Source organism: Glycine max, chromosome 4, assembly GCF_000004515.6.
Source record: "Glycine max cultivar Williams 82 chromosome 4, Glycine_max_v4.0, whole genome shotgun sequence".
Taxonomy (NCBI): Eukaryota; Viridiplantae; Streptophyta; class Magnoliopsida; order Fabales; family Fabaceae; genus Glycine; species Glycine max.
The window spans coordinates 43,265,386-43,278,872 of NC_016091.4; the positions used below are offsets into that span (position 1 = coordinate 43,265,386).

The window sequence follows — 13,487 nt, forward strand, 5'->3', positions numbered from 1 at the left end:
AAATCAAATCACCCAATGCAATCTCATCTCAAAATAAAATACAAACCAAATTAAAGAGTACCAACAGCGACGGTGAACAAAGTATGAATAGTGATCATGACTCCAATGATGTCATTCTAACCAACTTTGAACATCGTGGGTTGCACATGTAGAGATCGTGGGTTGGGTGGCGAGGCGGTGGGTGGTGTTGCGCGTGACTGCCATTAGGGTCTGGGTTGGGTGGTGGCGTGATGAGGGGACACGACAATGTTGGAGGATGGGGTGGGCTGGCTCGATGAGAAGTTTAAGGAAAGTGAAGAAATGGTGGGGTGGGGTAGCATTGGAAGTTTGAGGACGGAGTGGGTGCAAGGTTCTGGAGAAAAGAGAGACTAGAGAGAAAGGTCGATGTAGGTAGGTGGGGAAGGTTCCAAAAAAAAAAAGCTTTTTGAAGAAAGAAAATAGAACAGTAATGAGTAGTGGAATGGAACGTTTATCACAATTTTTTTTTAAATCATGAATATTACTGTTGCCAACAATGGAGATATTATCGTTGTGAGACTTTTTTTTTTTACCGTTACATACTTTTCACTATAAATTTGGGTCTTAATGGAGTTTTGCACATAATATTTCTGCTTCTAACTTTTTTTTTGTTCCTATCAAGCTTCAATCTTTTTTATTCTCTTTCAAATGGATCTCAATCAATTTTTCTAAATAATATTTAAATTTTTCTTTAATTATTCATATTTATTATTTGTATACATAAAAACTAAAAAATAAATTAATTATTTTTATTTGAATAATAATTATGTTATAAAAAATACATATAAATGTGTGGATTTCTTGAAGTTTTTTGTGATTTCTTAATATTAGAATAAAATTATGTATGAATTTCTTAGGAGTGACATATGTAGGAATCACAAAAAGTATAACGAGGACCACAAAAAGATAATTAAAAAACTCATATAAAAAATCATGGTTAGAAATACTCTTACTGAATGCTTGCTTGGACAATCCCTTTAATAGACTCAAAAACAATAAAATAAAAATCATTTTGGCTTTGTACTACATGAGTGCTTCACTTACCTTAATCCAATGTGTGTAATTTGGTCTGTTATTAATTGGTTTTGTTCTCCTCCGAACACTCAATCTAATGAGGGTTAGTATTATGCATGACAAGCCTTAATCTTGATATCAAGTTATCAGACTCGAGACATACTCCAAATGCCTATTGTTCTTAATCATCCTGTAGAACCTGTCACGTGAATGTTCTTCCAATCCATTACTTGCAAGCTGCACACTTATTTGTACCTTTGGCTAGTTTGGTTAAACTTTTCGGTAAGTATTGAAGTGAGGAGAAAAATAAAAATTAAAGAGAGAAAATAAATTAAATTGCCAAAAAGTTAGATGAGAGAACTCCTAAAAAAGTTGAAGTGAATAAACTAATTTTAAATTGTTATAGAAGTTTAATAAATTTACTTCTTTGATTTGTTTTATTTAAAATTTATTGAGAAGTTTACTTTGAAGTGGCTCTTAATTTAATACATACAGGCTCTAAACAATCACCCACCATGCAATTATACATTTCCTTGTCAACTGTCACCTGTAGACTTTCACTTTATTGAATTATACACGACGTTTTCACAAATTCTTAATTTAGTGATTTTGGTTGAGTGTTTGTGGCATTACATCATAAACTATCTTTCAAAATCATTCCAGGTTAACAGTTCTCAGCTAAGGCTTCCTTTCCTGCATCAACTGTCTTGTTTGAGAGAAGAGGCCAATAATGCTACAGAGTATTTGCGAAACTCCAGTTCCGGTAGAGACTGAAAAAAGGAAGATTCGATAACATGTAAAAATTTCAAATCCTGATTCTTCCCTGGGGCTAGGGTTGTGTTTAGTTGAGAGGAGAGAAATAAATTAGATGGAAATAAAAAAAATGAAGAGTAAAAATAAGTGAGAAATAAAATGATAAGTAAAGTAATTTAGTTGAAGAGAAATAAATTAATAAAAGATGGGGAGAAAAAAAGAAATAAATGAAAATAAATGAGAAATAGTACGACAGGGTTTGAAAACTTATTTCTTACTGTTATCATTCCTACCAGAGTATCAACACACATTTCTATCCCATCAAAATTATTTCCATCCTTCAAAACAAATTCTTAAGGCCAAAGTAGGTTTTCCAACCTAGTTATGCATGGAAGAGCATTGTGGGGGCAAATAACATTATTATTAAAGGTTCTAGATGGATGATCGAAAATGGTACAAACAGGTTAAAATATTAGAGGACCGGTACCTTCCAGCTAATCCATATTATAAGTTTTGTAGACTGTGATTGATGATACATGGCTTGAAGAAGAGATGTTATTGATTTAAATTTTGTCTCGTATGAAGCAGGCCAAATAAAAAAAACACTTTTCTATGTTTTCTTCACTTTGATATGTCTTTCATATTTTTTTTTAATTAGTTGATGATGTCAAAATTGATGAATGATTAAATATATAGTGTATCAAAAAAGTCATATTTCATTGTCATGTTAAATTAGTTAACAATGTGATAGGTCATATGATTATTAATATGTCACGTTATCACTTAATGTTGATACTTGATAGTAAAAATTAAAAGTATTGATAAAAAAACATTAAAAAATTTGTATAGAGAATAAAAATAAAATTTTCAATAAATTGGAAAAATAACATATTTTTTATAAAAGAAACTCTTTGAATAAGTCTAACATGATTTTACATGGAACAAAAAAATATTTTATTTTACCAATTACATTTAAGACTAAATTACACAAATCTCTCGAGATTTTGTAAAATTACATAAAACTCTCCTATTTTTTAACATTTACTCTAACCTCTCTTTAGGAAAATTTCATGTAATGTTTTCAAATAATCAAGGAAATGTGAGTGTATATATTTAAATAACAAGGAGAGTTAGTGTAAGAGTAGATAAGACTGAGGGATATTTACGTAATTTCATAAAATTTTAGGGAATATTAATGTAATTTAATCTACATTTAAAGATCATTATTTTTTTTTTGTCTTAACCTTTAGTTTCATTAGGGAAAATAAATCCCAACTAATTTGAAATTCCATCAGAAAGTAAATAGAGTCAGACGAATAATTATTTTCGTCAAGGATCATACTCAACGATTCAACATTAATTTTAACACATTAACCACTTATATTCAATCACTTAATTATTATTTTTCTTTCGAACTTAGCATCAAGTTTAAAATTAAATAATTTTTTTACTTGAAAAGTTAAATATCAAAATCAAAAGAAACGTGCATTTTTTTTTTATAAAAATTCAAATTTATAGAAAATAATTATTTTTTGGTAAATTATATATTTTTTAACTTTTTATTAAGTAGTTTGAATGTATCAACTCTTTGAAATAATGAGGATTTAAAATATAATTTATCAAAAAAATTGTATATAATTATTTTATCAGACTTCTTGATAATATAACAATTCAATGAGTTATTAATGTTGACACTACATCATCATTTCATAGTTTTAATTGACATCAAAAACTAAAATCAAAACAAAAAAAATATTTGTTGGACTAAAATAAATAAAAAATCTTTATTTTATATGAACCACTAGGTTATTTAACCCTAAAAAGAAAAATATTGTGTCTTATAAAATTGCTCTAAAATACTAGTTATCATTTTAAAAAATTAGTCTGAGAGATATAGTGAGTTAAAAAAACAAACGGGCAGAGGTGATGTAAGTGGCAGCTAGAAGGCTGGTTCCTTGAAAACTTCAGAACGCCAACTAGGCTAAGAACCCAATTTCTTCAACATTTTTTTTTGTTTGGCATTGTAGAATTTGCGATTGAAATCGTTTGTTATGTGTCGGACGCAGTAAACATGATAATCGTGAGAGGTTGCCAACCAAGTGCTTCGTTAGTCACAACAGACTTGATACTCGCGTGACGATCAGATATGAGACAAATAGCATTTTTATCTGTGACGTGTTCACGCAAGTGTGCCAAAAGTCATGACCACGCTGTTAACGTTTCACCTTCGACCACGGCGAATGCTAGAGGAAGAACGTCACCATTTCCATCTTGTGTTGTGGCCATTAAGAGAGTCCCACGGTATTTGCTGTATAAATGTGTGTCGTCAACTTGTATGATTGGCTTACAATACTTGAAAGCCTTTTTACATTGACCAAAAGTCCAAAACACTCTATGAAACTGACAGTGTTCGCGACTAATCATATTCCCAACAATAAAATTGTCATGTAGTATTTGAAAATAAGATCTAGGAGAATGATTTTGCATGTGTGTTAGCCACGACGAAAGTTTCGCATATGACTCTTCCCAATCACCATATTCAATTGCAATGGCTTTTTGTTTCGTCATCCAAGATTTTTTGTACGACACCTTGTAGGCAAATTCACTATTTATCCTTTATTGAATCAAAGAAACTTTTATTGATGGATCTTCTCTGATCATGCCTGTTAACAAAATAACAAAATTTAAATAACACATAACAAAAAGGAGCATAATATGAACATAAAAAATGTACCTACTACACACATGACAATTAAATCTAAATCAAGCTTCTCGTGATCTTGTGTCATAGTCATATTCAGACATGTGTATGGTCCACCCCATTGTGTGACTTTCCATGAATCAGTTTTTTTGGATAAAATTGCCCTCATATAATAAGGGCAGGGACAGTCTGCAGACCTATTCAGGCAACAAACAATATACTTGTTCGATTTGCTTTCAAGAATTTTAAAATTTGATGCACCTTCATAACGTATTGTTTCAGTGCATTTTTTACCACATCTTTACTATCAAAATTCATGTCAACATATAATTCTTGCCCAACATTAAAACTGGATGGCATCTCCAAACTTCAAATGTCCTCCTCATCAGGATGACTCCAATTGATATTGTTATAATGCAAAGCATCATTCCAAAATGGATTTTGAATTCCTTCTATACCTAATAGTTAACAAAATAAATTTCAGGTCAATATCACAATCGTACTTATTTACCATTAAATACAATTGTCATAAAATGATAAATGTATTCACCTATTTTTTATTTAATAAATTATACCTTCTGTTGGGTGAACAATTCTTACTGGTTGAATCACGTCGGTCACTTCATCGTCTGTATCAGATATACCGTCAACACTATCATCTTTGTCTAAAGACTCTTCAACGCATGAGTTAGACATAAGATAATCATCATCTTCATCACCATGTAAATTACTTACATTTCTTGGCGGTTCCGTCTCATTATTAAATAAATTATTTTCACATGATATAAGAGAATTTGCAGAATGAAACATAGAACCACCAGCCACATCCTTTTCTATGTATAATTTTAGAACTAACATTTGATCTTGTTGTTGAAAACTTTCGATCATAGTTTCAACATCTTCGTCGTCACAAATTTGCAACGCAACATACTTTCCTGAAACTAAAAATCTACAACTAATAGCAGAAATAATTTCATTATTTTGTAACTTTACCTTATCTCCAATTTTTTTCAAAGCATTGAAACTAATTCCACGTTTAATCTGAATCGCTTTTTTACTGCCTTCAAAGATTACATCATGAGTCTCTTCATATACTCTTCCATTGAAATACAAGATTGTTATAACCAAATTCATCATATACCTATAAAAACAATATTATAAATAATTAATCATAACAATAACAAATTTAAATTAAAATAATCTAATAACAAAAAACCTCTTTACTGAAACTTCAAATTAAAACTTTATTCTAACAAAAAATTAATTACTTCAAATAAATATCATGCCAGAAACTTAAAAAACTTGTACGCTTTCAAAGTAGAAATTTTAAAGACACATCAAACCATTAACAACGTTGCTATTATAAATAATTAATCTTAAAAATAATAACTTCAAAATAAATAAATCTAATTAAAAAAATACTACACTCAAACTTCAGATTAAAAATTTATTGTAACAAAAAATTAATTATATCATGCACAAACTTAAAAAATTTGTACGCTTTGAAACTACAAATTTTAAAGGCAGAACATAAACCTTTCAAAGTACACATTTTAGTTGCTATTATAAATAATTAATGTTAACATTAATTACATAAAAAAACAAATTTAATTACAAAAAAAAAATCAAAACTCAAATTTTATTTCAGACTTAAAATAAATAAAAAAAACAATGTCAGAGAAATTATTAAATAAAATTAATGTCAGTTGAAACTCAAAATAATTACTTTAAATAAATAAAAACAATAACAGAGAAGAAAAATATTACTGATTCAAAGAGAAACTTTAAAAATACTTAAACACTCAACACTCGGAAATTTTTAAAGCCAAAGTGTTCTCAGAAATTTTTAAAGTCAAACCATGAACGCCAAAGCTATATATGCACACCTATATCGCCAATGGTGTTGGCGATATATGCTCCTTGTCTCGCCAACACTGCTTGCGAGACCATAGCCTGCTACTCCCTGCAAGCATAGTCTGCCTGCCCTGTCCCTACACGCTGGTGAACCCAAATTGCCAATCAAAGTGACGAGAAGTTAGAACACCAAACTCGCCAGCTCCATTGGCGGTATCCACTGGCTGTTTCGCCAGTGGCAGTGGCGGGACAGCCACGTGTCAAGGGCTTGTGTATCTCGCCATGCATGCTGGCGATACACTTGCATGCATGACTGGGGCTACGTAGAAAACATACCCAACTTGGAAATAGTTTTGGAACAGACTTATTCTGGAAATTAGTTTGTAAAACTAACCCCATTAGGTCAAAATGCCGTTAAAATATTAGAGGACCAGTAGCTTCTAGCTAATCCATATTTTAAGTTTTGTAGACTGTGATTGATGATACATGGCTTAAAGAGATGTTATTGATTTAAATTTTGTCTCGTATGAAGCATACCAAATAAAAAACACTTCTCTATGTTTTCTTCACTTTGATATGTCTTTCATATATTTTTTTTAATTAGTTGATGATGTCAAACTAATTGATGAATGATTAAAAATATAATGTATCAAAAAAGTCATATGTGATTGTCATGTTAGATTAGTTAATAATGTATTAAGTCATATGATTATCAATATGTCACGTTATCATTTAATGTTGATACTTGACAGTAAAAATTAAAAGTATTAATAAAAAACATTAAAATTTTTGTATAGAGAATAAAAATAAAATTTTCAATAAATTGGGAAAATAGCATTTTTTTTATAAAAGAAACTCTTTGAATAAGTCTAACATGATTGTACATGGAACAAAAAAATATTTTATTTTACCAATTATATTTAAGACTATATTACACAAATCTCTCATGAGATTTTGTAAAATTACATCAAACTCTCCTGAAATTTTTTAACATTTACTCTAACCTCACTTTTTTAACATTTACTCTAACCTCTTTTTAGGGAGATTTGATGTAATGTTTTCAAATAATCAAGGAAATGTGAGTGTATATATTTAAATAACAAGGAGAGTTAGTCTAAGGATAGATAAGATCGAGGGATATTTATGTAATTTCATAAAATTTTAGGGAATATTAATGTAATTTAATCTACATTTAAAGATCATTATTTTTTTTATCTTAACCTTTCATTTTATTAGGGAAAATAAATCCCAACTAATTTGAAATTTGATCAGAAAATAATTAGAGTCAAACCAATAATTATTTTCGTCAAAGATCATACTCAACCATTCAACATTAACTTTAACCACTTATATTCAATCATTTAATTTTTTTTTTCTTTTGAATTTAGCATCAATTTTAAAATCAAATAATTTTTTTACTTGAAAAGTTAAATATCAAAATCAAAAGAAACGTGCATTTTTTTTATAAAAATTCAAATTTATAGAAAATAATTATTTTTTGGTAAATTATATATATTTTTTAACTTTTTTATTAAATAGTTTGAATGTATCAACTCTTTGAATGTATCATCATTTCATAGTTTTAATTGACAACAAAAACTAAAATAAATAAAAAATATTTGTTGGACTAAAATAAAAAAATCTTTATTTTATATGAACCACTAGGTTATTTAACCCTAAAAATAAAAATACTGCATCTTATAAAATTGCTCTAAAATACTAGTTATCGTTTTAAAAAATTAGTCTGAGAGATCTAGTGAGTTAAAAAAACAAACGGGCAGAGGTGATGTAAGTGGCAGCTGGAAGGCTGGTTCCTTGAAAACTTCAGAACGCCAACTAGGCTAAGAACCTTTTTGGTAGAAAGTGGAACCCACCATAACATAGAATAATAATAGTAACACGCTTTAGGAATTACGAGCAGTAATGAATTTGTCGTTTTATTACGCTACCGAGTACGGAAAGGTACATGCCCTATGAAATCATTATGATTCACAACTCACCTCCTTTCATTGTTACTCACTCACACCAATGTCCACAATATATATCTCCTTGTTGATATGTAGCATGGAATATCATATTATAAAGTAATGTAAAACCCAAATTATTTAATAAAAATAAAATAAATAATGGTAGATTTTATTTTAATTATTTTTCTATATCATCATAATTATAAAAATTTACACGAGAATACTTAAAAAAAGGTGACCTTACAAGTGAGAAGAGCGTCATCCTACTCTACTCTAATCTAATTTACTACTAGTATTTGGGTTTCTTCATTTGAATAGTGATGCTTGGTGTGAGTCAGAATGGGTCTGGTCTTTCTTTTTTTCTTCTTCTGTGTATTGCGATATTATGGATTAGGGTTGAGTGAATAGTACTCCTCCAGCCTTTTTCCAGCTGTCTGTAACCAATGCCATCCAGTTAATATCAACGTCAACATCTTAGCATTCTTTCCATTTTTTTTCATTCAATACTACAAATTATTTTAAAAGTATTATATATATATATATATATAATACTTTTAAAATAATTTGTAGTATTTCATATTATATATATATATATATATATATATATATATATATATATATATAGATATATATAATCATACAGCTGTGTGTGATTTTTATTTTACAGTTGATTAATTTTCTTTCACCATTGTTTCATTTAGGATTGGTCGCCCACAAAAAAAAAAGGATTGGTTTGATAGAGTAAGAGAGAATGAAATGAAAAAAATTAAGAAAAAGTATTTAGATTAAAATAATGTGATAAAAATATGAAATTCATATAAATTTTTTAAAATATTCTTTTTTTTCATCTATTTCTTCACCATCAAACCTTAAAGGTAAGATGGTATCTCCCATGAGAAAATTTTGAAGCACTAATTTGTAGTAGCTTTTTTCAACGAGTTTAAACTTAAAATGTTACTTGAAAAATATTTTATATGAAAATATTATTTTTTATCTTAGTTTTTATTTATAATTTCTAATCTAATTTTTTTACTGATCAAAACCTATAAAGGAACCAAAATTATAATTATGAATTAAGAATTATAAGAAAATCAAACTTACAATTTAATATAATTTTTTTTAATTCAAACAAGGTTACCCCATCCAGGTACGCGACCTACTCCCACTATGACTCTATGAGTACCTAACTCGGATGTCTATGCAATTTCGTAAAATAAAAAGAAAGAATCACATTTTAAAATTTCAAGATTATATTTACATTAGAAGATTATATGAGATCATTTTAAAAAATTTGGGAGTTAACAACTAAAATTTTATAGTTAGTACTAGTATTTATTATTTTACTATAATAAATTTTCCTTATAATTTTTCGTTGTCGCCATGCTTCCAAAATGATACCCATATTGCAAATCTTATATTCCTGTCATATAATTTATCAAAAAAAAAAAAAAAACTGTCAGCTATCAAGCATGAGTAAAGAATAAATACTTCTTCTTATTGTTAAGAAAATTACACATTTTTTTAAAACTTATACATGTTTTTTCTTATATTTAAAAAAATTACACATTTTTTTAAAACCTATATAAATTCCTTTAATGTTATTTAAACATTTCACCGTAATAAATCATGTGTATTAATAATTTTAATTAAGAAATATCAAAATATATTTTTCTTTCTCATAAATATAAAAGTTTAAAATTTGTCACTCTAAAATTTTGTTATTTTTTATCATTGTAAAATTTAAATTTATTATTTTTTAGCCTAAAATTAGATTTGAGTTATTTAAACTATATTGGAATTTACTTATAGGTTATTATAAAAAATGTGAGATTTTTTAACTTTTTAATATAGAAAAATTAAAAAACTTAGACACCTTTTACAACATACATGTAGGTGTATAGATATACATAAATCTATCTCAGTCAAAAATTAATATTTTTAAATTTTGCCAAGACCAAAAATAGTCTAAAACAATTTGTAATAATGAATGTTGAACATTTTTTATATTTATGAGAAAAAACATATTTAATATTTTTTAATTAAAATTGTTAATGTACATGTCTTATTAATGTTTAAATGACTTTTTGAGGATTTGTTTACGTTTTAAAAACACAAATAAAATGTGTGTAGTTTCCTTAAATTAAAAAAAAATGTGTAATTTGCTCATTAAGTATTAATAGTAATTATTTTGGTCATTTGGTAATTTCACTGAAAATATCCCAGTGCTGCATTTTCTTTCGTCTATATAATGCTGCTATGCCAGTAATGTGTGAACTGTGAAGTGTATTGGTCACTGACCTATCTTGGAAGAGTTTTGAAGTTTAAACCTTCAAACCCTTTTGCCTTTAGATTCTGATTCTGAGTCTCTGCTGCTATATATGGCGCCACGCGTATTTCTTGTGTTGGGGATGTTGCTGATGGTGTGCCTTGTTAAGGTACACTAACAATACCAGTGTCATCTTACGTACCGATAGTACTAATTAATTAATAAAATACTTCATGGAATTTTGTTATGCATTTAGCAGCTTCAGTCACTTGAAGCTGAGAGTGACTTTATTTACATCTATTTTTATTCTAATTAAGTTTTCATCTTTTGGTGGTTTCTCATGATGCAGGTTTCGTCTGATCCAAAGAGAGAAGAAGAAATACTGGAAGAAGAACTACATTTTCCCGATAACGAGCCAGTATGTTTTTAAAAATAAATTATAGCATCCTAGTCTATTTTATGTTTTGTACTCTTCAACATGTTTTTCCCCCTTAAAATATGGTTCTTTTTTGTTTTATATTTTAATCTTTATAAAAAATATTTATTTTTAATCTTTATATTTTAGTCCACTTTCAAGGGTTAAAAACATATCATTTTCGTAATTTTAAATGTTAAAACTTTAAGGAATAAAAATGTGTTTAACACTACTCCAAGTGACTATAAATTGTAACTCGATTGAATTTTCTCCAGCTTATTGTGAGAGACGGGAACAGAAGGCTAATGCAAGACATAGGTAATAATTTGTGAATTAACAAATATGTTGGTTGTTGGGTTCTCTCGATATGCTTTAAATATTCAACCCAAGAGACTTGGGACATTTACACTGCTACTAGTATTTTTAGTTTTTCACTCATTATTATTGGTCACATTGCAATAATGAAATGAAATGAAGTTTGATTTCATGATGACTTTTTCAGATTGTGGTGGGTTGTGCAAGACGAGGTGCAGTGCACATTCGAGACCCAACTTGTGCACTAGGGCGTGTGGCACGTGCTGTGTGAGGTGTAAGTGTGTCCCACCTGGCACATCTGGAAATAGGGAACTATGTGGAACTTGCTACACTGATATGACTACCCATGGCAACAAGACCAAGTGCCCTTAGAGAAAAAACCCATTGGGAAATTTGTGCTTCATTGATTATGCACCGAAGTTCAAGTGTACTAGTATGTGGTGGTTCAATTCTGTTTACTATAGCGATGTGTGTGCACTACTTTGGCTATATTATTAGACTAATAGTATGTTTATTTAGAATGTGTAAGTTCTAGTTTGTGTCTGTATTATTTTCGGTGATGGGTCATGTAAACTTTTGTGCCTTTGTTTGCCTGAACATAAAGATAGTAGTACATTACCTTTTTATTTTCCACTTCTGGTTCCTAATTCTTCAGAATCTGTTAAATGACTTGTTCTGTCCCAGTAATTTCACTAATTCAACGTTTATTCCACTATGTTTGAAGTCAATTTTGATAAGCTTATGAAGACTTAAATTCAAAACAAAGACAACTAACTGTAAAGAGCCAAATAAATAGTTTAACCTTTATAATGCTTTTCTGAAATCTGCTTCGGGAGATAATAGAATTGGGACCAAAGAGTGCTACATAATGTCATGGACCACCCTTTTGGCGGTGATGGTCTAAACTCAACGATGACCATAGATTCCTATTTTGTTTATTTTCGAAAGTCTAATTTCAGTAATTTGTTTTGTGGTTCTTGACTCATTGGCACCAGCCCAACACCGATTGTGACGTTTATTTTTGTACTGTTGCTGTTCTCTGATGGGGAAACAGATGGTCATTTGTTTTAATTGATAATTTATTATGCTTGATCACTTTATCAGCAACATGTAAATGATTAAATATATTTTTGGTTATACGTAAATTATAATTTTTTTTATTTTTAATTTATGCAAGTTTATTTTTTTAATTTTGATCTTTTTGCGTCTTTTTAATTTTGATTTTTACAAATATAAATTTATATTTATAGAGATTATAAATGAAAAAATTAGAATCTTATAAGAAATAAAATTGAAAAAATAGAAATTAAAATTGAACAAAATATTTTAAAGAAACTAAAATTAAAAAAAACTTCAACTTATAAGAAATAAACTTAAAAAATATACTGACTAAAGATAAAAAAATACTAACTTAATGGGACACATATAAATATGCACACACATACATTCGAGTAGTGGAAGAGGCAACGAAGAAAACTTTAAATGTTTACGATGCTACTCTCTAATTAATTTCTCTATTTTCTTTTTTTACATGAACAGGATGGATTTTAGAAATAGACCAATCAGGGCAAAGTCCACGAGCCAAGCCCAACACCATCAACATAAATTCCAATAAATGAGCATTAGACACACTTAATTTAGGATTTGTATCCAAAGTTAAGATAAAATCAAGCACATATTTAACAAAATCTAATATTAATCATAATCTCAATTGTTGATTTTTAATTGATAGTTATTATTACACTTTATCTTCTAAAGTGTATTCCATAAACTTTGAATGACTAGACATAAAAGGTGGTCCAATAACAGTGACACAATAATAGACCCAATAGTAATTTCAAGAATCATTATTCCCTAACAATTGATCTCATAGGTGTAACCATAATTGGGAAGATAATTTCTAATACAATCTTAAAATGTGAATTATAAATTTAATTCAATATTACAAAATTAACTTATAAGATAAAAATTATTTTTCACTTATATAAATTATTTTAACCTCAACATTACTCGACTTGAGATTGATTACTAAGGATAAAAAATGAATTGATTTGATATATCACATTAGGCATTGAATATTTGAATTTGCACTTGCAAATTACCTGCCTCTATTGGATAAAAAGGTACAGTTGCATTGTGTAGGTGTCTCTTTTTCACTTTTTCACTTTTATTTTTATAGTGGAG

At 28.4% G+C, this 13,487-nt stretch overlaps 1 protein-coding gene across 1 annotated transcript; it reads left to right on the forward strand.

The window, feature by feature from the left end:
* The first annotated feature begins 10,578 nt into the window (after positions 1-10,578).
* GASA6 (gibberellin-regulated protein 6) lies at positions 10,579-12,018 on the forward strand. The gene is made up of 4 exons (NM_001249541.3): positions 10,579-10,742; positions 10,923-10,991; positions 11,264-11,306; positions 11,491-12,018. The coding sequence occupies exons 1-4, from the start codon at positions 10,686-10,688 to the stop codon at positions 11,673-11,675; spliced, it is 354 nt and encodes a 117-aa protein (NP_001236470.1). The 5' UTR covers positions 10,579-10,685; the 3' UTR covers positions 11,676-12,018.
* The last annotated feature ends 1,469 nt before the right edge of the window (positions 12,019-13,487 follow it).

What these genes read in the sequence shown, in the direction of transcription:
- GASA6 (NM_001249541.3), top strand. Translation starts at nt 10,686, where the DNA reads ATGGCGCCACGCGTATTTCTTGTGTTGGGGATGTTGCTGATGGTGTGC. An exon ending in TGATGGTGTGCCTTGTTAAG is followed by an intron (nt 10,743 to 10,922) that starts GTACACTAACAA and finishes CTCATGATGCAG; the next exon opens with GTTTCGTCTGATCCAAAGAG. An exon ending in ATTTTCCCGATAACGAGCCA is followed by an intron (nt 10,992 to 11,263) that starts GTATGTTTTTAA and finishes AATTTTCTCCAG; the next exon opens with CTTATTGTGAGAGACGGGAA.